At 55.3% G+C, this 22,959-nt stretch overlaps 3 protein-coding genes and 1 long non-coding RNA gene across 4 annotated transcripts in view; 3 read left to right on the forward strand and 1 right to left on the reverse strand.

Annotated features, from left to right (window-relative positions):
* Positions 1-4,217, forward strand: part of LOC130531213 (TGF-beta receptor type-2-like) — a gene marked incomplete at its 5' end in the record, with an annotated part of 6,441 nt that extends 2,224 nt beyond the window's left edge. Inside the window, 6 exons of the mRNA XM_057043104.1 lie at positions 653-864; positions 1,614-2,359; positions 2,640-2,777; positions 2,966-3,107; positions 3,431-3,558; positions 3,623-4,217. Coding sequence (XP_056899084.1) covers positions 653-864; positions 1,614-2,359; positions 2,640-2,777; positions 2,966-3,107; positions 3,431-3,558; positions 3,623-3,901 — 1,645 coding nt within the window. The remainder of the gene's footprint in view (positions 1-652; positions 865-1,613; positions 2,360-2,639; positions 2,778-2,965; positions 3,108-3,430; positions 3,559-3,622) is intronic.
* Positions 4,218-5,160: 943 nt separating this feature from the next.
* lmln (leishmanolysin-like (metallopeptidase M8 family)) lies at positions 5,161-10,936 on the forward strand. Its single transcript, XM_057038881.1, has 16 exons — positions 5,161-5,691; positions 6,360-6,463; positions 6,584-6,614; positions 6,747-6,829; positions 6,908-7,025; positions 7,133-7,311; positions 7,779-7,884; positions 7,989-8,083; positions 8,175-8,292; positions 8,469-8,576; positions 8,651-8,838; positions 9,244-9,376; positions 9,478-9,637; positions 9,730-9,860; positions 9,929-10,139; positions 10,211-10,936. The coding sequence occupies exons 1-16, from the start codon at positions 5,518-5,520 to the stop codon at positions 10,288-10,290; spliced, it is 2,019 nt and encodes a 672-aa protein (XP_056894861.1). The 5' UTR covers positions 5,161-5,517; the 3' UTR covers positions 10,291-10,936.
* On the reverse strand, positions 10,907-13,859 carry lacc1 (laccase (multicopper oxidoreductase) domain containing 1). Its single transcript, XM_057038894.1, is given in 7 exon segments — positions 10,907-11,079; positions 11,153-11,356; positions 11,459-11,684; positions 11,762-11,927; positions 12,016-12,194; positions 12,990-13,265; positions 13,268-13,859. Coding segments are annotated over 6 exon segments (1,362 nt in total). The 5' UTR covers positions 13,605-13,859; the 3' UTR covers positions 10,907-11,079; positions 11,153-11,178.
* On the forward strand, positions 13,387-14,352 carry LOC130529015 (uncharacterized). Its single transcript, XR_008951478.1, has 3 exons — positions 13,387-13,527; positions 13,932-14,111; positions 14,204-14,352. It is a non-coding gene; the product is annotated as an uncharacterized LOC130529015 (long non-coding RNA).
* The last annotated feature ends 8,607 nt before the right edge of the window (positions 14,353-22,959 follow it).

The following is a 22,959-nucleotide window of genomic DNA, read 5'->3' on the forward strand; positions in this document are numbered from 1 at the left end:
CCAGAGAGTCCAGAGTGTCCAGAGTGTCAAGAGAGTCCAGAGAGTCCAGAGTGTCCAGAGAGTCAAGAGAGTCCAGAGTGTCCAGAGTGTCCAGGGTGTCCAGAGAGTCCAGAGAGTCCAGAGAGTCCAGAGGTGTCCCAGAGAGTCCAGAGAGTCCAGAGAGTCCAGAGTGTCCAGAGAGTCCAGAGAGTCCAGAGAGTCCAGGGAGTGCAGGGAGTGCAGAGTGTCCAGAGAGTCAAGAGAGTCCAGAGAGTCCAGAGAGTCCAGAGTGTCCAGAGAGTCAAGAGAGTCCAGAGTGTCCAGAGAGTCCAGAGAGTCCAGAGAGTCAAGAGAGTCCAGAGAGTCCAGAGTGTCCAGAGAGTCCAGGGAGTGCAGGGAGTGCAGAGTGTCAGAGTGTCCAGAGTGTCCAGAGAGTCAAGAGAGTCCAGAGTGTCCAGAGAGTCCAGAGAGTCCAGAGAGTCAAGAGAGTCAAGAGAGTCAAGAGAGTCCAGAGTGTCCAGAGTGTCCAGAGTGTCCAGAGTGTCCAGAGAGTCCAGAGTGTCCAGAGTGTCCAGAGAGTCCAGAGAGTCCAGAGAGTCCAGAGAGAACCAACCAGCATCATTAACCCTCATTAAGTTACGAGCACTAATTAAAGATCTCTGAGCTTTTCTAGGAGGAAGACCAACGAATCAATGACCGTCCACACGATGTGTCATGACCCAACTCTGCCGCTAGAGGGCGTCAACCCCGCTCTTCTGCTCAACTTCACCTCGAGGGAGTGTCACATGACGTCACAGCCCACGGAGGGCGCCACCATGATGGTCTGTGGCTGCAGGGGTGAACATGAGTGCAACGACAGGCTCATCTTTGACCAGGGGGCCAATGGTGAGTGGGTGAGTGGGTGAGTGGGTGAGTGGGTGGGTGAGTGAGTGAGTGAGTGGGTGAGTGGGTGGGTGGGTGGGTGAGTGGGTGAATGGGTGAGTGGGTGGGTGAGTGAGTGAGTGAGTGGAGTGAGTGAGTGGGTGAGTGGGTGAGTGGGTGGGTGAGTGGTGAGTGAGTGAGTGGGTGGGTGGGTGAGTGAGTGAGTGGGTGAGTGGGGAGTGGGTGAGTGAGTGGGTGAGTGAGTGAGTGGGTGGGTGAGTGGGTGGGTGGGGGGTGAGTGGGGGGGTGAGTGAGTGGGGGGTGGGTGAGTGAGAGGGTGAGTGGGTGGGTGAGTGAGTGGGTGGGTGAGTGAGTGAGTGAGGTGAGTGAGTGAGTGAGTGAGTGAGTGAGTGGGGAGTGGGTGAGTGAGAGGGTGAGTGGGTGGGTGAGTGGGTGGGTGAGTGAGTGAGTGAGTGAGTGAGTGAGTGAGTGAGTGAGTGAGTGAGTGAGTGAATGAGTGAGTGAGTGGGTGGGTGGGTGAGTGGTGGGTGAGTGAGTGGGTGAGTGAGTGAGTGGGTGAGTGAGTGGGTGGGTGAGTGAATGAGTGAGTGAGAGAGTGAGTGAGTGAGTGAGTGAGTGAGTGAGTGAGTGGGTGAGGGAGGGAGTGAGTGGGTGGGTGGGTGGGTGGGTGAGTGGGTGGGTGGGTGAGGGAGTGAGTAAATGAATGAATGAATGACTGAATGAATGTCCCACTTTGCTCTCTTTCCCTGCAGGATTTGCTAAGCTACAAAGCAAAGACGTGCTCCCGGTGGTGGGGGTCAGTTTGGTGCCCCCCCTTCTCGTTGCTGTTGCTGCCACAGTTGCCTTCTACATCTACCGCACACGTCACCTGGACAAACCAGATTCACCTGCACGGCCTGACTGGACTCCTAAACAGACCACAGATCTGTATCTGGCCTCTGACCTTCCCTGTGGGGGTCTGTCTGGAGGAGAGGGGGGGTGTGCAGGAAGCCTGACAGGTGGTGTTGACAGGGAAGCTTCCCAAGCCAAGAACTCTCATAGTGATGTCATCAACAACATGACCGATTGTCCCGGTCAGGGGAAGGAGTTGCTGCCCATCAAGTTGGAGGTCCTAGTGGGTAAAGGGCGCTTTGCAGAGGTGTGGTCCGGACGCCTCCTGCGGGGGGGGAAGGGAGGGAGTAACTCGCATGAGACGGTGGCGGTGAAGGTGTTCCCGGCCGTTGAGTACGCGTCCTGGAGGAACGAGTGCTCCATCTTCTCCGACCCAAACATGGTGCATGACAACATTGTCCGTTTCCATGCAGCCGAGGAACGAGGGCCGCCTGGCCACGCCCTCACACAGCACTGGCTGATCCTGGCCTATCACAGCCTTGGGAATCTGCAGGACTTCCTCACAGCCAACATTTTAGGCTGGGAGGAGCTTGTTGCCATGGCAGGAAGCATCGCAAAGGGTTTGGCTCATCTCCATAGTGACACAACGCAGGAGGGCCTGCCAAAGGTCAGTAATGTAAAGAGAGACGTTATCAACCTGCATTTGTCTCCTGGGAAGCGTCACACTGAAGGAATATTATGGAATATATCCAGTACGTCACTTTGGTACCATCTTAGGTTTGGGACAGCACTATAAAGACTCTGCGGCGTCTCGGGTTAGGGACGAGCAGGTGTAACTCCAGCAGGAGAGCATGTTGAAGCTGTAGATGTTTGGTGTTACTGACAGCAGAGCCCTCCTGAAGGGACGCCTTCCTCACTCCTGCTCTCTCACCTGCTGGTTGCCGTAGGTGCCAGTTGCCCACCGGGACCTGAAGAGCAGCAACATTGTGATGAAGAGCAGGACGGAGTGCGCCCTCTGTGACTTTGGTCTGGCGCTGCGGTTGGACGTGTCCCTCACCGTGGACGACTATGCAAACAGCGGACAGGTGAGTGCAGGCGCCAGCCTACATGGGGCCTTCGGTGTCAGTGTTCCAGACCACCTGCAGAGTTCTGCTGGGGAGGATGGGGTTAAAAACAGAACTAGAACCCACGAACAGCACCCACAGAGACACGCTTCCATCACATCACCCGACATTGGTGTTCTTCTGATTGATACCTCTATCACCTCATCCAGGTGGGAACTGCTCGCTACATGGCTCCTGAGGTGCTGGAGTCCAGGGTGAACCTGGAAGACCTGGAAGCCTTCAAGCAGATGGATGTTTACTCCATGGCTCTGGTGTTATGGGAGATGGCATCACGTTGCCAAGCCACCGGAGGTGAGACCTGGGGGGGTCAATGGGGGACAGGGTAGTTACGTAGAATTCAAATTCAAAACATTTGAAAGGGTTCCTGGGATGGTGACCTGGTGAACGGTGCCGAGGTGCCCTTGAGCAACGTACCAGACCCACAATGGCTCACATAGGGTCCTGCGATGAGCTGGCCACTCATCCAGGGGTGGACCTGCCTTCACCCATATGCAGCTGGAATAGGATCCAGCACCGTCCCTACGACCCTGAAAGGGATGAAGCTGTCAGGGAGCAGAGGGTTCCATCTCTGATCTGTCTAACCAGACGTGGGGATGTCCTTTCCTTCTCCACAGAGGTGAAGAGCTACGAGCCGGCCTTTGGTTCCCAGGTGTGTGAGCAGCCCTGTGTGGACAGTATGAGGGACCTGGTGCTGCGGGACCGTGGACGACCAGACATCCCTGCGCTGTGGAGCCAACACAAGGTCAGGTCCTGAACATCACCGCAGGCAGGACTCTGTGGAGAGTCTGACCTCTACGTTCCTGCAGGGGCTGAGCATCTTCTGCTCCACCATCATCGAGTGCTGGGATCACGATCCAGAGGCCCGGCTGACAGCTCACTGTGTGGTGGAACGTTTCAAAGCCCTGCAGAACGAGGAAGAGGAGCTGAGACACGGCGGTGATGCTCACCGAGAAAAGGACCTTGAGACACCAGAGAAGGACCAGATGACCACCTCGTCCTCGGAGGCTCTTCAGGCTCAGACTGAGGTATCCCATGATGCACTGGGCTTCTGTAGTGTCAGTTGGGCCACTTGTCCCACCGTCTGATGAGTTTGCATTTCCTGTTTGAATGTTGTTGATTCTGAGCAGCTCTGTGGGCGTCTTTGGTCTTGAACCCGTTGAACTCCTGCTGGCGGAGGCTGACTAGTCGGAGCTGGTCTCCACTAAGTCAGGATGATCTGAACATGAGTATTTTCATATCTCCTCACACACGAGATGATCCTGATTGTTGTGTCCCAGATACAAAACAACTAAAAAACCAGCACAGAAACTGGTCCAAACCTTTTATACCAGCCATCTTCATTGTGGCTCTATGTGTGTCAGTATGTGTAAAAAATGTATTTTAGTAAAATATTGAACATCACATCTTTTCTAAAATGTGTGTTTTGTGTGTGAGGTGGTTGTTGAGGTGGTTGATGAGGGTTGACCCCAAGGGTGCGTTAGTTCTTCATGTCTGCTGGTGCAACTGTGGGGTTCCCACCACACGTCTGGGGTAGATGGGCAGAGGCCACCAGAGATAAAGATCAAAGCTGGACAAGAGGAAACTGAAGGACAATGACCGAAAAAGAAGAAAAGGACTTTTCTGACTTCACAGGGTCGTCGTTCTAAAATACCCGAACTAAATAAATGAATAAAGCAGCAACACACTCACTCCTGAAGAAAAGGTCCAACATGCACTTGATCTTGGTGACATCAGGACTCAGTCTGCACACTACAGCGCCACACTGAGGCAGCCTCTTGGACACTTTGTCCTCTTTTTTTCCTGGACATGTAAATTGCCTCTTGGCTTCACCACAAAGCAAATTTTTTGGGTTATTTTTTATTGTCCCCTGCCCCATAAATAAACTAGTTGATAGGAAATGTTTCATTAAAACGATTAAAAACTATTAAAAACACTTAAACACACCGTCAGTCTCACTGTATACGTGGAAGACTGTCTCGCCGAGGCAGTAGAGCGGACGCTGGTTCGACACGGCAGGATTCCTTATGAAGATAAAAGCATTTGAGGAGACGGCTCCATGACAGATGTTCCACTGCGGCTCGCCAGCCCTTTTCTTCATGGGCGGCTTATACAGCAAGCTCCAGCACGGACTACCAGCCTGTCAGTGACCTCCTGCTCAGAACCTTCACACAGTTCTTGTATATTGTTTTCCTGTCTACTGTGTGCAGGCTATGTCTTTGGGTCCATGAGTAGAGGCCCACCCAGACCCCTAAACTGGGGATGTTGAACTCGGAGCAGACCACTACGATCTGGTTCAGTTCCTCGGCTGTAGTCCATGAAGAGGCTCCTCTCCCTCCCACGGAGCCCTTTCCTCCAGAGCTGGTCCATACAAGTTAGCCAGTATTGCATCCACCAGGTTGCTGAGGAAAAGAGCTCGACCTCTCTAACTGTTCCAGGGTCCAGCGTCGAGTGACTCCTCGTGATTTCCAGACGATCTTTGTACATTCCTCTGGAGTGCGAATGCTTATGTGTGGCTCATCTGTCAGACACAGACGATCTTCGGGGTGTGCGGTGACGTACCTGTTACACCGGGGTACCTTTCACCACCTCTTTTTGTTTTTTATTACTCTTATTAATTGAAACGTTATTCTGGATCATACAGACATTTTATTCAAACTGCAAGCGATGAATAGCACGCACATCGAGGGGACCGGGCCCAGGGATGTTGAGCGTCGGGCTGCCGAGCTCCACTGCTCCGAGGATGGAGTCCAGGCTGAGCGATGATGGCAGGTCCACCGCGTCCTGGTTCCTCGGCCCTGCTCTCGTCTTCTCCGTCCTGGCCGTGACCGTGAGCTGCCACGGGGCGTGCAAACACCGAGTCCCGTCTCCCAGTGAGGTAAGCCTGGGTGCTGTTGGCTGGACTGTGATCGGATTGCGGATCAGCGCTAGCAGGCTAGCTGCGCCGGCTAGTTCGCGCATCTTTTTACTGGAATAATGTGACAACCACTTAGTTCGCTCAAAGTTAAAGTGTTGCTGGATTCTCATAGTTACCGAGCAGAATCACGCTTATCGTCAACATAATATCACAGCAGGTTTCCATTAATCTCCGTTAGCTCAGTCGCGGCTAACGCTAGCTGTGACGTCACGAGCCTGCAACCTTCTGCTGTTTAGCGTCTTTGAATCGTTTTTAAGCAGAAATGCTAAATATATTTAACGAACTTCGTCTAGTTTTTAGTGATTTCATCTTAGCCTAGTTTCCCTGGCAACAGGCTGTACTAACACTTCCGGGAGCTAACTTTCATAATAAAAGCGTTTATTGTTGCTGTTTGAGCAGATAAAGACCCAGTGGAAACATTTTAGCATTTTTACTTTCATAGAATTAAGATTATCTTTTCACAATAGTCTGTGCTTTTCTCAAAAAGTGATCTGTTATTTTTATTAGTTTTCCCTCCAGAATTTCTGCTCACTTTACTTATTTTGTGTCTTTTTTTGTCTAAATATTTTTTTCCTGTTGCCATGCCGACCGGCTTAGCTCTGATTAGGAGTCATCTGTCTGTGTTTTAGGTTGTCCATCACGTGTATTTGAAGCCTGAACGTTTAACCAAGAGAAGTTTCTCCAACAATCTTCAACTGAAGATAAAGATAATCTACGATTACAGCATTGATCGGTCAGTAAAGGCTTAATCTGAGACCACTTTCCTCATTAGTCCTGATTAAGAGTGAAGTTCTGGGGGGTCATGATGGTGTCACCTGAAGGTTGTTGAAGATGACTTTCTGCTTACCTGCAGACTTCCTGCAGACCAGAGGAGGCTGGTGAAGGTGAGAACATCTGTTCTGCTAAAGCTTTCCTCATCTACACATCAAGGGAAATGTTGGGAAACGTGTGTGTGTGTGTGTGTGTGTGTGTGTGTGTGTGTGTGTGTGTGTGTGCGCGCGTTCATTCATTCCCAGGATAAGTTGTTTCCTCAGGCCATCGATTACCTGCAGCGGGCCTTCAGTGTTCGACACAGAGCTGGACCTGTGCGGCTCAGCAGGTACCCCACCTGTCCTGGTGTGAAGTTCTGCTCGGGCCCACACAGAAATGCTCACCTGAAAAATGATCTCTGACTCAGACAATGTGCAACCAACCAGTACCTGAGGAAGCGAGGTGACCCCCATCGCTACTGCCAGGACGCCTGCACGGCCGTGACCCGATGTGGTCCCGTCGTTGTCCCACAGCACCACCTCCAGGTCTGGAAATGCTAATGACATAGCAAAGCTGTTGCTGAAGCATGCTAGCTGTGTACTGTATGTTAGCAACGATAGCCTCCTGAACCGTGTGTGTCTTTTCTCTCCAGCAATGCAAAGTTTGCAGTGAATCGGGGAAGTCTTGTGGGCCCTCGGGCCCCCCCGATGGTCCGGGGGTGGAGGGCGCTGACTTTGTGCTTTATGTGAGCGGCCTCACCACCGAGCGCTGTGGGCAGGAGAATATCGTGGCCTACGCCGCTTACTGCCAGCTGGAGGCGGAGCTGGACAGGTGGGCGGAGCAAACGTGGTCATCAGCGTTGGTGTATAGCCAGTGTGACGCTCTTCTCCAGCAGCAGGGTTAGGTTAGGGTTGGGTTAGGGTTAGGTTAGGGTTAGAGTTAGGTTAGGGTTAGGTTAGGGTTAGGGTTAGGTCAGGGTTAGGGTTAGAGTTAGGTTAGGGTTAGGTTAGGGTTAGGGTTGGGTTAGGTTAGGGTTAGGGTTAGGTCAGGGTTAGGGTTAGAGTTAGGTTAGGGTAAGGTTAGGGTTAGGGTTAGGTCAGGTTAGGTTAGGTTAGGGTTAGGTCAGGGTTAGGTGAGGGTTAGAGTTAGGGTTAGGTCACGATTAGGTTAGGTTAGGGTTAGGGTTAGCAGATGAGGAGATGTTTTAGATGAACTTCTAGCTTCTAGAAGAAACATCAGTTCTCAGAGTATGAACGTGTGTGTGTGTGTGTGTGTGTGTGCGTGCGTGTGCTCCTCAGGCCTATAGCGGGCTATGCTAACCTGTGTCCAGCGATGATCTCCTCTCAGCCTCAGGAGTTTGAAGGGATGCTCTCCACAGTCAAACATGAGATCATCCACGCTCTGGTCAGAACCCGCCAGTCTTTCAGCATCCTCAGGATGCAGCAACGGTCCAGATGTGCAGGTCCAGATGTGCAGGTCCAACCCTGCCGTTTCTGCTGTGTCCACAGGGCTTCTCAGCAGGCCTGTTCGCCTTCTATCACGACGATGAGGGAAAACCTCTGACTCCTCGCTTCGCCAGTGGGCTGCCAGCTTTTAATGACACGTGAGAGTCAGAACCAGCACCAGGACTGGACTTTTCTGTGGATTGTTGGTTATTGTGTGTGTGTGTGCGTGTGTGTGTGTGTCTGTGTCAGTCTCGGTTTGTACCAGTGGAGTGAAGCGGTCATCAAGAGGGTCAGCAGACTGTGGGACGTCAGAGGTGGACAGATGGTCCGACATCATGTCCATGTCCTTGTCACCCCTCGTGTTGTGGTAACACACACGCACACACACACACACACACACACTCAGACACGTGGAGCTGATCTGGACCAGACACCAACGGTCCCACATCAATACTGGTCGACACATGTGACCTGATCTTGTTTCACACATTCATTCATTCATCTTATTTCTGATCAGTATATTTTGCTCCTTTTTTCTTCCAGGAGGAGGCCAGAAGGCACTTTAACTGCCCCATCCTGGAGGGGATGGAGCTGGAGAACCAGGGTGGGACGGGGACGGAGCTCAACCACTGGGAGAAGAGGCTGCTGGAGGTGAGGTCCCTGGTCGGCTGCTGCCACCTCCTCACCCTCCTCCTCCTCCTCCTCACGAGCTGTTCCTCTCACAGAACGAGGCCATGACGGGCTCCCACACACAGAACCGGGTCTTTTCCCGCCTCACGCTGGCCATCATGGAGGACAGCGGCTGGTACCGTGCCAACTACAGCCTGGCCCAAAGGCTGGACTGGGGCCGCCGCCTCGGCTGCGACTTTGTCATGAAGAGCTGCAAGTTCTGGATGGACCAGCAGCGCCAGAGGTCACAGCCCGGCCCCCCACCTGTTGATGTGCAGCGTGTCTGGTCATGTGACCGTGCAGCGTGCAGCGTGTTGGTCATGTGACCGTGCAGCGTGTCCGGTCATGTGACTGTGCAGCGTGTCTTCATGTGACCGTGCAGCGTGTCCGGTCATGTGACCGTGCACCGTGTCTTCATGTGACCGTGCAGCGTGCAGCGTGTTTGGTCATGTGACCGTGCAGCGTGTCCGGTCATGTGACCGTGACCGTGCAGCGTGTCTGGTCACGTGACCGTGCAGCGTGTCCGGTCACGTGACCGTGCAGCGTGTCTTCACGTGACCGTGCAGCGTGTCCGGTCACGTGACCGTGCAGCGTGTCTTCACGTGACCGTGCAGCGTGTCCGGTCACGTGACCGTGTGTGTGGTTCCAGGCGGCGTGCCGTGGCTCCCTACTGCGACACCGTGCGCGCCTCGCCGCTGCAGCTCACCTGCCGACATGACCAGCTGGCCGTCGCCGTCTGTAACCTGCAGAAGTTTCCTGAGCAGCTGCCGCCACAGTTCCAGGTACAGAACCAGCATGGTTCCTGTGATGAGCACGTTTCCTCTGAGGTGATCCCGCTGCTCTCTGCTCATGTGTGTGTGTGCGTGCACGTGCACGTGCGCAGTACTTTGATAGAATCCCAGATGTGGCCGACAGCCAGCTGCCGTTCTTTGGTGGAGCGGTGGAGATCGCAGATTTCTGCCCGTTCAGCCAGGAGTTCAGCTGGCACCTGAGCGGAGAGTTCCAGAGGAGCTCCTTCTGCAGGCTGCCGGAGAACCAACCAGGTGAGGATCAGCCCACCAATCGGAGGCCTGCGTGGCTTTTCTGCCCGGAATAGTGATGCACCGTGCGTGTGCGTGTGCGTGTGCGTGCTCAGACCAGTGGAGGAACTACGGGGCGGAGCAGTACGGGCCGGACTCGGTGTGTTTGTACCAGAGGTCGGCGTTCGTCATGGAGCAGTGCACCAGGAAGATGACGTATCCTGACTGGGGGTCTGGTTGCTACAAGGTCCTGCTAATGCTAGCAGTTAGCATCCGCGCCCCTCCCTCCACACTTACCCAGAGCCTTTTCTGCAGGTGTCATGTTCGGGTCAGGGCCTGGTGGTGTTTGTTCAGGACCGCTCCTTCCTCTGCGTGCACGAGGGTCAGCCGCTGAGCGTCAGCGTGCGCGTCCACGATTGGGTGTACAACGGCGTCTTGCTCTGTCCTGCCTGCCATGATTTCTGTGATGGCTGCCCCCTCCCCCACCAGCTTCCAACCATTAATGCGTCCAGGAGGAACCCCATTGGTCAGTGTTGGCCCACTTCTGAGTCTCTGTCGCACGTGAGCCGGCGCCGCTGATGAAACTCTGTGTTGCAGATCCATGTTCCGGTTCTCCGGCACCTGTGCTCAGCCTGCTCCCCCTGCTGGCTGCCCTGCTGCTCTGCAGCTGCTGCTGATCTGCTGTCCTGGTCCTGGTCCTGCTGCAGCTCCAGCTCCTGCTCCAGCTCCTGGTCCTGCTCCAGCTCCTGGTCCTGCTCTAGCTCCTGGTCCTGCTGCAGCTCCAGCTCCTGGTCCTGCTCCAGCTCCTGCTCCAGCTCCTGCTCCAGCTCCTGGTCCTGCTCCAGCTCCTGGTCCTGCTGCAGCTCCAGCTCCTGGTCCTGGTCCTGGTCCAGGTCCAGCTCCGGTCACAAACGAGTCTGCTGGTGTTTTACCAAGAGCACGACCCGCGACAGGAAGTGGACTGGCAGCGTTCCTGTGGCTTCTCTAACTCTGACGTTCTCTTTAAATCTGTGCTGTAGATGTTTAGACCCTGTGAGCAGCTTTTATTCTGGCGAGATGAACGTGTGCTTTTATTCTGAAACTCTGGGGCTGAGAGAGTACCCGTGGCTCCTGTTCCACCCCTGACAGTCACGTGACCACCAGATTTGTTGATTGATCTGTGAATTCTCTGATATGAACTCGTCAGCTTTGTCTTTTACTGTGAAGGTCGTTGGCAAAAGCAAATGTTATGACGGATCCTTTGATCCTGCTGCTGTAGTTCAAACATGGAAAAAGACGCAACGCCAAAAGAGCAACTTTTAAATTATAGATTTTTTGAACCAATCTGATTGATTTCCTCTTTCACGTCCTCTGAAGTTCTTCTGGCGTGTCGGCAGATTCCACACAAACGCAGCGGCCGTTTTTCCCACAGCTGCTGCTGCGCCTGAAGTGCTCGTGAACAGCTGCTGCCGGCGCCCTCCGCTGGGCTGGAACCACAACAGCAGCAAACATGAGTTCACGTCTCACCTTGGTGTAAAGCCAGTTAAAGCTGGTTTCCACCTGCGGATCACTGGAGTCCAAACCTGTCACGGGGTTCCGTCTCGGATCCACAGGAAGCCCAGCTGGGTGCCAAACCTGGGTCCGTCTCTGACGTGGGAGAAGAAGTCTGTGTGACAGGAAGTGCAGGGGGTGACGCAGGGGCGGTCCGTCACCAGGTCATCGTGGATGTGTCCCGGCAGGACGCCGCCTCGCTCCAGCAGGACTCTGCAGGGGGGACGTGGGTGGGTCAGTGGGCGGGTCAGTGGGCGTGGCATCACATCAACGCTACTGACGCTGGTGCTGCGTCTGCACCCTACTGTGTTGCACCTGTTGGCAAGCCGAATGTTGACGTGCGGTCTCGGGGACTCTGGATCGGGGACACAGTCTGGATGAATGCGACTGAAGTCCAGGACCTGGTCCCGGTCCAGCTTGAAACAACACACCCCAACCGAAGGTCCCACCACCACCAGGATGTTGTCAACGTGGCAACCAAACTTTGTGACCATGGTCGTTACCGTTGCCATGGCAACGCCCAGCAGGGTGCCTTTCCAGCCTGAGGAAGAGTTGTTGAAAATCACCAAACCCGTGTGGAGGTTTTCTACCATCACTTTTCAGAAGCGTGTGAGGCACCTGCGTGAGCGACTGCGATGACCTTTGACCTGGGGTCAACAAACAGGATGGGCATGCAGTCTGCTCCCGGGGCAGCAAGAACCACCCCGGTCCGATCCGTCACCATGGCATCATACCTGTCCGGCTCCACTGTTCCCAGAGCCCAAACGTCACGACCGTGGTTCACCTGTGGGGAACCTGGAGCTCAGTTTATCAGGAGGCAGGAAACGTCCTGGCCTGGCGAGGACGTCCAACCACCTGGTGAGAGGACTGACCTTGACCAAGCGCAGCGGTCGAGGATGGAAGCCGGCGTGGAGGGCCAGGCGCCGCTGGTTCTCCTGCACCACGGAGACCGGGTCCCGCCGCTTCCCGCTGCTGAACAGGTTCAGGGCGGAGAGCGTGGGGATGGAGGACACGCCCCCTGCACGGGTACTGAAGCCATGGCCGAAGGAGTCTGCAGCACAGACCAAGCGTCAGGTCCCCGGGCCCCTTCACCTGGTGTGTGTGTGTGTGTGTGTGTGCGCTGCAGGTGTGTGTGTGTGTGTGTGCTGCAGGTGTGTGTGTGTGTGTGTGTTGGTGCTGCAGGTGTGTGTGTGTGTGTTGGTGCTGCAGATGTGTGTGTGTGCGTTGGTGCTGCAGATGTGGTGTGTGTGTGTGTGTGTGGTGTTGGTGCTGCAGGTGCAGATGTGTGTGTGTGTGTGTTGGTGCTGCAGGTGCAGATGTGTGTGGTGTGTGTGTTGGTGCTGCAGATGTGTGTGTGTTGGTGCTGCAGATGCAGATGTGTGTGTGTGTTGGTGCTGCAGATGTGTGTGTGCGTTGGTGCTGCAGATGTGGTGTGTGTGTGTGTGTTGGTGCTGCAGGTGCAGATTGTGTGTGTGTGTGTATTGGTGCTGCAGGTGCAGATGTTGTGTGTGTGTGTGTGCTGGTGCTGCAGGTGCAGATGTGTGTGTGTTGGTGCTGCAGGTGCAGATGTTGTGTGTGTGTGTGTGCTGGTGCTGCAGGTGCAGATGTTGTGTGTGTGTGTGTGTGTTGGTGCTGCAGGTGCAGATGTGTGTGTGTTGGTGCTGCAGGTGCAGATGTGTGTGTGTGTGTTGGTGCTACAGATGTGTGTGTGTTGGTGCTACAGATGTGTGTGTGTTGGTGCTACAGATGTGTGTGTGTGTGTTGGTGCTACAGATGTGTGTGTGTGTGTGTGTGTGTGTTGGTGCTACAGATGTTGTGTGACCTAGGTCCAGATGGCGCTGCTCACCTGGGATCATTGTGGACTGGAGCACTCTGATGTTCCCTTTCATGGCAGGAAGTCTCTGCAGGAAGGCGGACACTTCCGCTGCCTGTTCATCGTCACCAGGTGAGTCCGTGTGGGCGGAGCCTCCACAGGAGGGACAGCTGAGCCCCTCCTCGGACCTCACCTGGTACTCAAAGCTGTACACGTCCGTGAATAACTGTTTCTGATAGGCCAACAGCACCGGTTTGCCGCGTGCGGTCGTCAGGACCCGGACCGAACAAAGGTCCAAGTCGTCCAGAACTGTTTGAACCGGTACAAACACTCCACGGTGGAGCCGTGGTCCAGGATGTGCGCGCGGCCTTCCAGGAAGCCGTACGAGTCGCGTGAACGTTTCCCGCACAGGAAGAACACGCGTGCGCTCGCAGCGAGGTCCTCCAGCTGGCACGCGCCGGCGCACGTCAGGCTGCAGGCGTGAGCCAGATCCACCAGCACGGCGTCGGGCATGGCCGCCGCACGAGACGCTTCCTGCTGGGGCCTCTCACGCGCACAGCTTTTATCCAGAGTACGGCACTTCCTCAATCTTTGCTCCGCCCACCCCGGAAATCCCCGGGAACCTTTGCTGCCGCGGCTGCATATCATTAAAAAGTTTAGTCAGTTAAAAACACCGATGAAAAACTGCTGTCACATTTTAGGGGCATTTAATCCCAAAATAACCCGCGTTTAACACTTTTTATCCCGGTGAAATTACGCGGTTCTGGGTTTTGTTGCATTTTTCTTGTTTTCTTTAACACTTGCTGTCCACTGGCTCACCAGCAGGGGGCGCCTAAGAGTTCGACCGTGAAGAAGACTTTAAGATGAAGGTCACTTCCTCAAGATAAAGAATAAATACATGGTGGAGTCCACCACCCTCTGTCAGCATCTTCATCGTTGTCTTCTTCATCTGCTTCCTCCTCCATTTCTCTTCAGGATCATCGGACATGAAACGAGCAGAAACTCAAACTTGTGACGGAGGAAACCACCGAAGGATGAGGTGAACGCAGGTGTGACACAAGCAGACGGTGGTGACTGAGACGTGAAGCAGCTTCTAGATGAAATAGCTACCTTTATCAGTCCAACGCAGCGTTTTGCCTGCACATTAATCACTCTGTAGGTGGCGCTGTTTCTTTATAAAACTTTAACTTCAGCTCCACTAAACTGAAAATATTTCTTTGTTGTATCTTTGATGTTATATCCTCCAGAACAGAGTGTTTGCTGTGGATTTTAAGGTACCAAAAGCTTGAGCAGCCTCTGGTGGAAGGCGTGTTACTACTGTTGCACTCGTTTATGTCCTCCACCCATGATTGTGAAACACCTGTTGACACACTTCCCCACTGGAGTCCCCTTAACTAGCAACATGCTACAGCCACACCTGTGTAACACAGCTGCCCTTCCCTCCCTCCAGGTGAGTGACCCCCCCCCAACATGCTACAGCACACCACACCTGTGTAACACAGCTGCCCTTCCCTCCAGGTGAGTGACCCCCCCCCAACATGCTAACATGCTACAGCAGCTGTGTACACAGCTGCCCTTCCCTCCAGGTGATGACCCCCCCGTGACCCCCCCCAACATGCTACAGCCACAGCTGTGTAACACAGCTGCCCTTCCCTCCAGGTGAGTGACCCCCCCCCAACATGCTACAAGCCACAGCTGTGTAACACAGCTGCCCTTCCCTCCAGGTGAGTGACCCCCCCCAACATGCTACAGCCACAGCTGTGTAACACAGCTGCCCTTCCCTCCAGGTGAGTGACCCCCCCCCAACATGCTACAGCCACACCTGTGTAACACAGCTGCCCTTCCCTCCAGGTGAGTGACCCCCCCCAACATGCTACAGCCACAGCTGTGTAACACAGCTGCCCTTCCCTCCAGGTGAGTGACCCCCCCCCAACATGCTACAGCCACAGCTGTGTAACACAGCTGCCCTTCCCTCCAGGTGAGTGACCCCCCCCCAACATGCTACAGCCACAGCTGTGTAACACAGCTGCCCTTCCCTCCAGTGAGTGACCCCCCCCCAACATGCTACAGCACAGCTGTGTAACACAGCTGCCCTTCCCTCCAGGTGAGTGACCCCCCCAACATGCTACAGCCACAGCTGTGTAACACAGCTGCCCTTCCCTCCAGTGAGTGACCCCCCCCCCCCCCAACATGCTACAGCCACACCTGTGTAACACGCTGCCCTTCCCTCCAGGTGAGTGACCCCCCCCCCCCCCCCCGGCCATCAGGCAGGTGACAGCCCTCCGCTGGAGGATCACCACAGGATTGACAATGTCAGGACTTCATCATTTCAGGTACATTGAGAGGAAGCGTCTCCAGGGTGATGTGAGAGGTGAGGGCGACCTTCTCCATGGGCCAGCTGGTCAGGATGAGATCAGTCCTCTCTCTGATTGATCAGTCGCTCTCTCTGATGATCAGTCCTCTCTCTTGATCAGTCGCTCTCTTTGATCGATCAGTCCTCTCTCTGATTGATCAGTCCTCTCTTTGATCGATCAGTCCTCTCTTTGATCGATCAGTCCTCTCTTTGATCAGTCCTCTCTTTGATCGATCAGTCCTCTCTCTGATTGATCAGTCCTCTCTTTGATCGATCAGTCCTCTCTTTGATCGATCAGTCCTCTCTTTGATCAGTCCTCTCTTTGATCGATCAATCCTCTCTCTCTGATTGATCAGTCCTCTCTTTGATCGATCAGTCCTCTCTTTGATCAGTCGCTCTCTTTGATCGATCAGTCCTCTCTTTGATCAGTCGCTCTCTTTGATCGATCAGTTGCTCTCTTTGATCGATCAGTTGCTCTCTCTGATTGATCAGTTGCTCTCTCTGATTGATCAGTTGCTCTCTCTGATCGATCAGTTGCTCTCTTTGATCGATCAGTCCTCTCTTTGATCGATCAGTCCTCTCTCTGATCGATCAGTTGCTCTCTCTGATCGATCATTGCTCTCTCTCTGATCGATCAGTTGCTCTCTCTGATTGATCAGTTGCTCTCTCTGATTGCTCTTTCTTTTGTGCCACCTTATTTGTTGTTAGCTGTTATTATGCTAATTAACCGTGCAGAACTTTCATTTTGTTGTCTTTGTAGCAAGTCACACAGGTCACCAAACTCCTCACCTTTCTCTTTGTTGTTTAGCTCTGTCAGATGGGCATCGTGCACAGGTGGAAAACACTGTCTGATGGAGTGCACGTTTTTCCTGGGCTCTGTCGTCTCCTGCTTGAACTACTTTGTTCCTCTGGTCATTGGTGAAGACAAACGTGTTACTGTCTTTAGCGGCTTCTTCCCCTGGAAGATGCAGAAATGTGTCACCTCTTTCAGCTCAGCAGCAGCATTTGCTAACGTAGCATCGTAGCATCGTAGCCGTGTTCCCCAGTTCTGTGAGATTTCCTTAAGTTTGGCAGCAGTTTCACACTTTCTTGACCCTGTAACGAGTTATCTCAAATGGCGTGAGACAAAGACCAAGTTCACTTTGTGAGCACGACCTGGCCGACCCCCCAGGACCGGCTGTGACCAGCAGAGCCTTCAGGAACCCCGTCCTGTTTACGGATCTCCTCCTGCAGTCTTCTCTCTCTTTCTGACGGCATGTTCATGCAGGATGACCTCTGACCCCTGAGCATGGTGGCTCTGTCCCTCTCCTCCTTTCCAACCCGTCCTCGGTCCTAACAGACGCTGTGTAAATAAAGGTAACTCGTCGTCATGCTAGCGTGGTTCTTCAGTGCAGATGTAATAGGTTTCATCCAGGGACACTTTTATTATCTTAGTGACACTAAAACTTAAATTACTTAAGAATTCTGTTGAAATTTTTGACACGTTCAGTATTAATGAAATATTTCTTCAAATGTTTCTAAAAGCTCTCAAGCCTTCGCGATAAGAGACGCATCCTCATGAGCTATCAATCATTAGCAGGTTAACTTCCTGCCGCGCACACACACACACTCGCTCTCTCGTGCACGGCGCGCTCTCGGTCACGCGCCTCCGGAGGCGGAGGCGGCAGCAAAGCCCCGGGAGGAGGCGCACCGAGGACCGACTCCAGCCGCATCCCTTCATCCGGCAGCTCTCCCGCCCGTAAGGACTCCTCTGCGGGATGTGGTGAGCTTTTCCCGCTTGTTTGTGTGCTGTTGCCCGGTGGTCGCTTCGCCGCTGCGGCTCCGCTTCAGCCGTCACGGCGCAGCTCTGACGGGCTGGAATCTGCCGGTTTTCACGGATCCGGAGTGCGTTGCTTTGACTATTAACACGCGCGCACGCACACGCACGCACACGCTGGTGCGTGAAACACAAAGATATTCAGCCTCGTTCAACAGTTTAACGCGTAAAAGTGCGCCGCGATTCACGGTTTCAAAGGAAAAAGGCGCAAAGTGAGAAAAGTGTGACACACCTGCTTCGATGGGAACGGAACCCTCACCTGAGGGCCGCGCGTGCACCCGCGTTGCGCGTCGTGTGGAAGATGACGATGATGATGGCCGTGGTGGTTCGGTGGAGCAGAATACGTCTTATAAATGAGCAGCTGAGTCAGATTCGGTCCACCTGATCGGCGTTCGGTTCGGCGGGCCAACTGACCGCGTCATCACATCCGAGTCAGTTCGACCCAATTTATGAGGTTCGGTCCACAGCTGAACGTGGTGAATTCAAGGTTTCGTTACTGTCATCCGCGCGCGTGTGTGCGTGCGTGCGTGCGTGTGTTTGTTAACATTATCGCTCATGTTTTCATTCTCGCCACTCAGGAGTCATCGAGAGTTCTTCTGGGTTCTGGTTCTGGTGACCCATCTGCTGATGCGTCTGTTTCCTTCCTGGCCACATATGGACGCGTCCATAGAACCAAACAGGTTGTGTTGGACAGGACAAGAAGGATGGAGACAGCTGGTCCTCCATTCATGTCTGAATGTTCTTCTGACTGTGTTAGGACGGGACACTGGTCCACCTGTCCGGCGGTGTTGCTCCAGGTGACGGGACCACTGGTCCACCTGTGTGGCGGTGTTGCTCATGTGGACGGGACACTGGTCCACCTGTCCGGTGGTGTTGCTCAGGTGGACGGGACACTGGTCCACCTGTGCGGCAGCTTTATTGTGAGGGATTGAGGGTCTGTGTGGGCCGGGTCATTAGGGAGAACACAGCTGAGGAGCACACTCCTCCTCCTTGGCTCTGATGGGATCATCCCTCCTGGACCAGCTCACCATTGTTGGTGCCAGCTCACCATTGTTGGTGCCAGCTCACCATTGTTGTCTGACCCACGTTGCTGCTGCTGTCGCCGGGGACGACCGTCACTAATTGTTGTGACATTTGCAGATACAGAGGAGCCACAAAACACACTTTGATCAGGGGAGTCGCCTGAGTGGGAACCTGAACCAGCAGGGACGGAGGACAGGCGCCTCCCCCCTCCCCCTCCCATCCCTCCCCCTCCCTCCCCCCCCCCTCCCCCCTCTCTCCTCTCTCTCATCCCTCCTCTTCTCCCCCTCTCTCCTCTCTCTCCTCTAACTCCCCCCCCCCCCACCCCTCTCTCCCATCCCTCCCCCTCCCTCCCCCTCTCCCCCTCTCTCCTCTCTCTCCTCTAACTCCTCCCCCCTCTCCCCCTCTCTCTCCCATCCCTCCCCCTCTCTCTCATCCCTCCCCCACTCTCCCCCTCTCTCCCATCCCTCCCCCTCTCTCCCCCATCCCATCCCCCCTCCCCTCTCTCCCCTCCCTCCCCCTCTCCCATCCCTCCCCCCCTCTCGTCCCATCCCGCCCCCCCTCTCCCATCCTTCCCCCTCTCTCCCATCCCTCCCCCTCTCTCCCCTCCCTCCTCCTCTCTCCCCCTCTTCTCCTCTCTCTCCTCTAACTCCCCCACCCCCAAGCTCCACTCCCCCCCGCCTCATCTCTCCCATCCCTCCCCCTATCCCTCCCCCTCCTCCCCCCTCTCCCCCTCTCTCCTCTCTCTCCTCTAACTCCCCCACCCCCGCTCTCCCATCCCTCCCCCCTCTCTCTCCCATCCCTCCCCCACTCTCCCCCTCTCTCCCATCCCTCCCCCTCTCTCCTCCCTCCCCTCCCCCATTCCATCCCCCTCTCCCCCCTCTCCATCCCTCCCCCACTCTCCCCCCCATCCCTCCCCCTCTCTCCCATCCCCCCCTCTCCTCCCATCCTTTCCCCCCTCTCTCCCCTCCCTCCCTCTCCCCTCTCATCCCATCCCTCCCCCCCTCCCCTCCCTCCCCCTCTCTCCCATCCCCCCCTCTCCCATCCTTCCCCCTCTCTCCCATCACCTCCCCTCTCGTCCCCCCTCCACCCTCCCCCTCTCTCCGCCTCTCTCCCATCCCTCCTCCTCTCTCCTCCCCCCTCTCTCCTCTCTCTCCTCTCACTCCCCCTCCCCCCGCCGCCTCTCACCTCCCCTTTCTCCCCCCTCACCCCCCTCTCTCCTCCCCATCTCCCTCCCCCCCTCTCATGCTCCCTCCCCCACTCTCCCCTCCCCCCTCTCTCTCCCCTCCCTCCCCCTCTCCCCTTTCTCCCATCCCTCCCCCACTCTCCTCTCCCTCCTCCCCTCTCCCCCCTGTCTCCCATCCATTTGTGTATTTGGCTGTTGGTGATAGCCCCTCCCCCCAGACCCCCCCCCCCCCCCCCCCGAGCCCCCCCCCCCGAGCCCCTCCCCCACCCGTAGCGGCGGCAGTACCGTTGGCGGACGGTGAGCGATGAACTTTATTGAAGAGCAGACACCCAGAGGGATTATTTACAGCAGAGGAACAATGGAAGGAACAAGCTGACGTTCTGTCTCTGCCTCATCTCCACCGCTGTGTCTCCATCCACAAATGTGTTCATCCACAAGAGCGCTGATACCTAAAGAAAATAGTCCCTCCATGAAATGCAGCTCTGTGTGTTCAGTCAGTAACGAGGTCACGATTTCTGCAGAGACGTTGATGTTAAGTTTTTCAGATGTTGCGTGTGTGTGTGTGTGTGTGTGCGTGCATGTGTGTGTGCGTGTGTATGCGTGTGTGTGTTGGTGTGTGTGCGTGTGTGTGTGTGTTGGTGTGTGTGTGTGTGTCTGTGTGTGTGTGTGTGTTGGTGTGTCTGTGCGTGTGTGTTGTCTGTGCGTGTGTGTGTGGGTGTGTGTCTGTGCGTGTGTGTGTTGGGGTGTGTGTGTGTCTGTGTGTGTCTGTGCGTGTGTGTGTGTCGTTGCGTGTGTGTGTGTGTGTGTCTGTGCGTGTGCGTGTGTATGTGTCTGTGCGTGTGTGTGGTGTTCTGGTGTGCGTGTGTTGTGTTGGTGTGTCTGTGCGTGTGTGTGTGTTGGTGTGTCTGTGCGTGTGTGTGTGTCTGTGAGTGCGTGTGTGTGTGTCTGTGTGCGTGCGTGTGTGTGTGCGGTGTGTGTGTTGGTGTGTCACTAATGCTGTGTAGCTCTGCTGGATGCTGGTGGACAGCTTCCTCTCTCCTCCAGGCTGATCACAGTCACTCTTCTCCTCCCACCATCACAGAACTTGTCCAGACTCGTTGTCCCGGTAACGGGGCGCCTGATCTGGAGCGAGCCTACCTGAGCAGGTCGGAGTGGTTGCTCTGACGGTCTGATTAGACCTTCTCTGGAAACGCTGCTGATGGTTGTGGGTGAAAATCCCAGTAGAACAGCAGCTTCAGAACCACTGAGACCAGCCGGTCCAGAACCAACGACCAGGTCACCAGCAGGTCTCTTACACCCCCTCAAGTCTTCTCCATTCTGGTGCTGGTTGGGACTTGAGCAGGTTGTCTTGGCTGCTGTCATGTGATCAGTTGATTCCATGTTTGTGTCAACATGCAAATAAGCAGCTGCTGGTGAAACACGCTAACATGCTAACATGCTAACGCAGCTCAGGGGAGTCACGTGATCGGAACACCTGAAGCTCCTCACAGCTGTTTGTGGCGGCTCAGAGTCCAGCACCAACACTGAAGCTGTTGGGTGGCTTCACGCTGCTCCACGTAAATCTTTGTTTCTGAAATGTCTTCGCCTTCGGTCGCCGGAGGCGAAGCGAGCGAACACAAAGGTCGAGATTCTTCCTCTGTCCGATGTGGGTCAGGCTGAGGACTAATGGCCTCTGTTCACACAGGAAACAACAACCCAGCTGAAAGCTTTGGTGAGTCCAGCACCGGGACGGGGGGCGCGCTCACGCATGCTGGAGGGGGTGTCGGGAACGCTGGTGCAGGTGTCAGCACGTCCCAGGTCCATGAGGCTTCAGCCCTCCTGGGGGGGTGCCAGCTCGGTCTGTTGGGGGCTGGACTGAGACCTGGAGGGTCTGTGAACAAACCATGGACGGTGCCAGAACACCTTCAGACACTGCTGGCGGACCCTTGAGCAAGGGACCGAACCCACTATTGCTCACATAGGGCCCACAACCCCCCCCTGAACTCCTCCAGGGGGGCTCTGCCTTCCCACATATGTGGACCTGGTCAGTGGGGACAGAGAGAGGGACATGGGGACAAGGGGACAGAGAGAGGGACAGAGAGACAGGGGAGGCAGAGGGACGGGGGGAGAGGGACAGGGGGGACAGAGAGAGGGACATGGGGACAAGGGGACAAAGAGAGGGACAGAGAGACAGGGGAGGCAGAGGGACGGGGGGAGAGGGACAGGGGGGACAGATGGACAGGGGGGACAGAAGGACATGGGGACAGAGAGACAGGGGAGGCAGAGGGACGGGGGGAGAGGGACAGGGGGGACAGAGAGACAGGGGGGAGAGGGACGGGGGGAGAGGGACAGGGGGACAGAGAGACAGGGGAGGCAGAGGACGGGGGGAGAGGGACAGGGGGGACAGAGAGAGACAGAGAGACGGGGGGAGAGCCAGAAGGGACAGAAAGCCGTTTCCCCCACACGTGCGCTGATATTCAGTTAAGGGGGGATGGTTTTAATTTTAATGACTGCAGGAGGAAGCTGTAATCCTCTCATTTGGATGGAAGCTCGTGAGTGTGTGTGTGAGTGTGTGTGTGTGTGTGTGTGTGTGTGTGTGTGTGAGTGTGTGTGTGTGGTGTTGTGTGTGTGTGTGTGTGTGTGTGTGTGTGTGTGTGTGTGTGCGTGCGCGCGCGTGTGTGTGTGTGTGTGTGTGTGTGTGTGTGTGTGTGAGATAGAGGGGTCTTTGTTCTCTGTTTCTACTCCAGCACAGCGAGGACAACGTGTGTCTTCAGATGGACGCTGCCTCAGCCTCGTTTCATAGATCAGCAGATCCGTGTTGATCATCACACTTGATGGAAGCCAGAACCCAGTCCAGAGATCCAGTGTTCAGGAGGGGGGACCCAGAGAAACCTGCTCCTGGGACTGAGCCAGCTGCACCTTCATCATCCTCATCAGTGGTGAGAGTGATGAAGGTGTGAGTCCATCAGGCTTCGTTCCTCTCACTGGCCCCAGACTGGTCCCAGACTGGTCCCAGACTGGTCCCAGACCGGTTCCACAGCTGGTTCCACAGCTGGTGTGGGAGGTAAATGGGGGCGGCCGACTGGTTCTGGGCCATTTGCAGATCTGCTTCCTCCTGTCAGGGCTGATCAGGCTCGCTGCCCATCACGGACCCACGTGAGCAGAATCCTGATTGGAGCAATTTTCTGCTGCTTAGATGTTTGGAGCTGAACGTGGAGCCGATTCAGACGAGCGAGCGCCTCCTCCGCTGGGGGAGAGCGTTTGGGGGGTAACGGGGCGGATATCTGCAGCTCAGCGCCACCACTGGTGACACTGGGGCCACCACTGGTTACACTGGTGCCACCACTGGTTAAACTGGTGCCACCCCTGGTTAAACTGGTGCCACCCCTGGTTAAACTGGGGCCACCCCTGGTTACACTGGTGTCACCACTGGTTAAACTGGTGCCACCCCTGGTTAACTGGTGCCACCCCTGGTTAAACTGGTGTCACCACTGGTTAAACTGGTGCCACCCCTGGTTAAACTGGTGCCACCACTGGTTAAACTGGGGCCACCCCTGGTTAAACAGGTGCCACCCCTGGTTAAACTGGTGCCACCCCTGGTTAAACTGGTGCCACCACTGGTTAAACTGGTGCCACCCCTGGTTAAACT

This window comes from Takifugu flavidus, chromosome 1 (genome assembly GCF_003711565.1).
Source record: "Takifugu flavidus isolate HTHZ2018 chromosome 1, ASM371156v2, whole genome shotgun sequence".
Lineage (NCBI taxonomy): Eukaryota > Metazoa > Chordata > Actinopteri > Tetraodontiformes > Tetraodontidae > Takifugu > Takifugu flavidus.

What these genes read in the sequence shown, in the direction of transcription:
- lmln (XM_057038881.1), top strand. Translation starts at nt 5,518, where the DNA reads ATGTTGAGCGTCGGGCTGCCGAGCTCCACTGCTCCGAGGATGGAGTCC. An exon ending in TACGATTACAGCATTGATCG is followed by an intron (nt 6,464 to 6,583) that starts GTCAGTAAAGGC and finishes GCTTACCTGCAG; the next exon opens with ACTTCCTGCAGACCAGAGGA. An exon ending in GCTGCCGGAGAACCAACCAG is followed by an intron (nt 9,638 to 9,729) that starts GTGAGGATCAGC and finishes GTGCGTGCTCAG; the next exon opens with ACCAGTGGAGGAACTACGGG.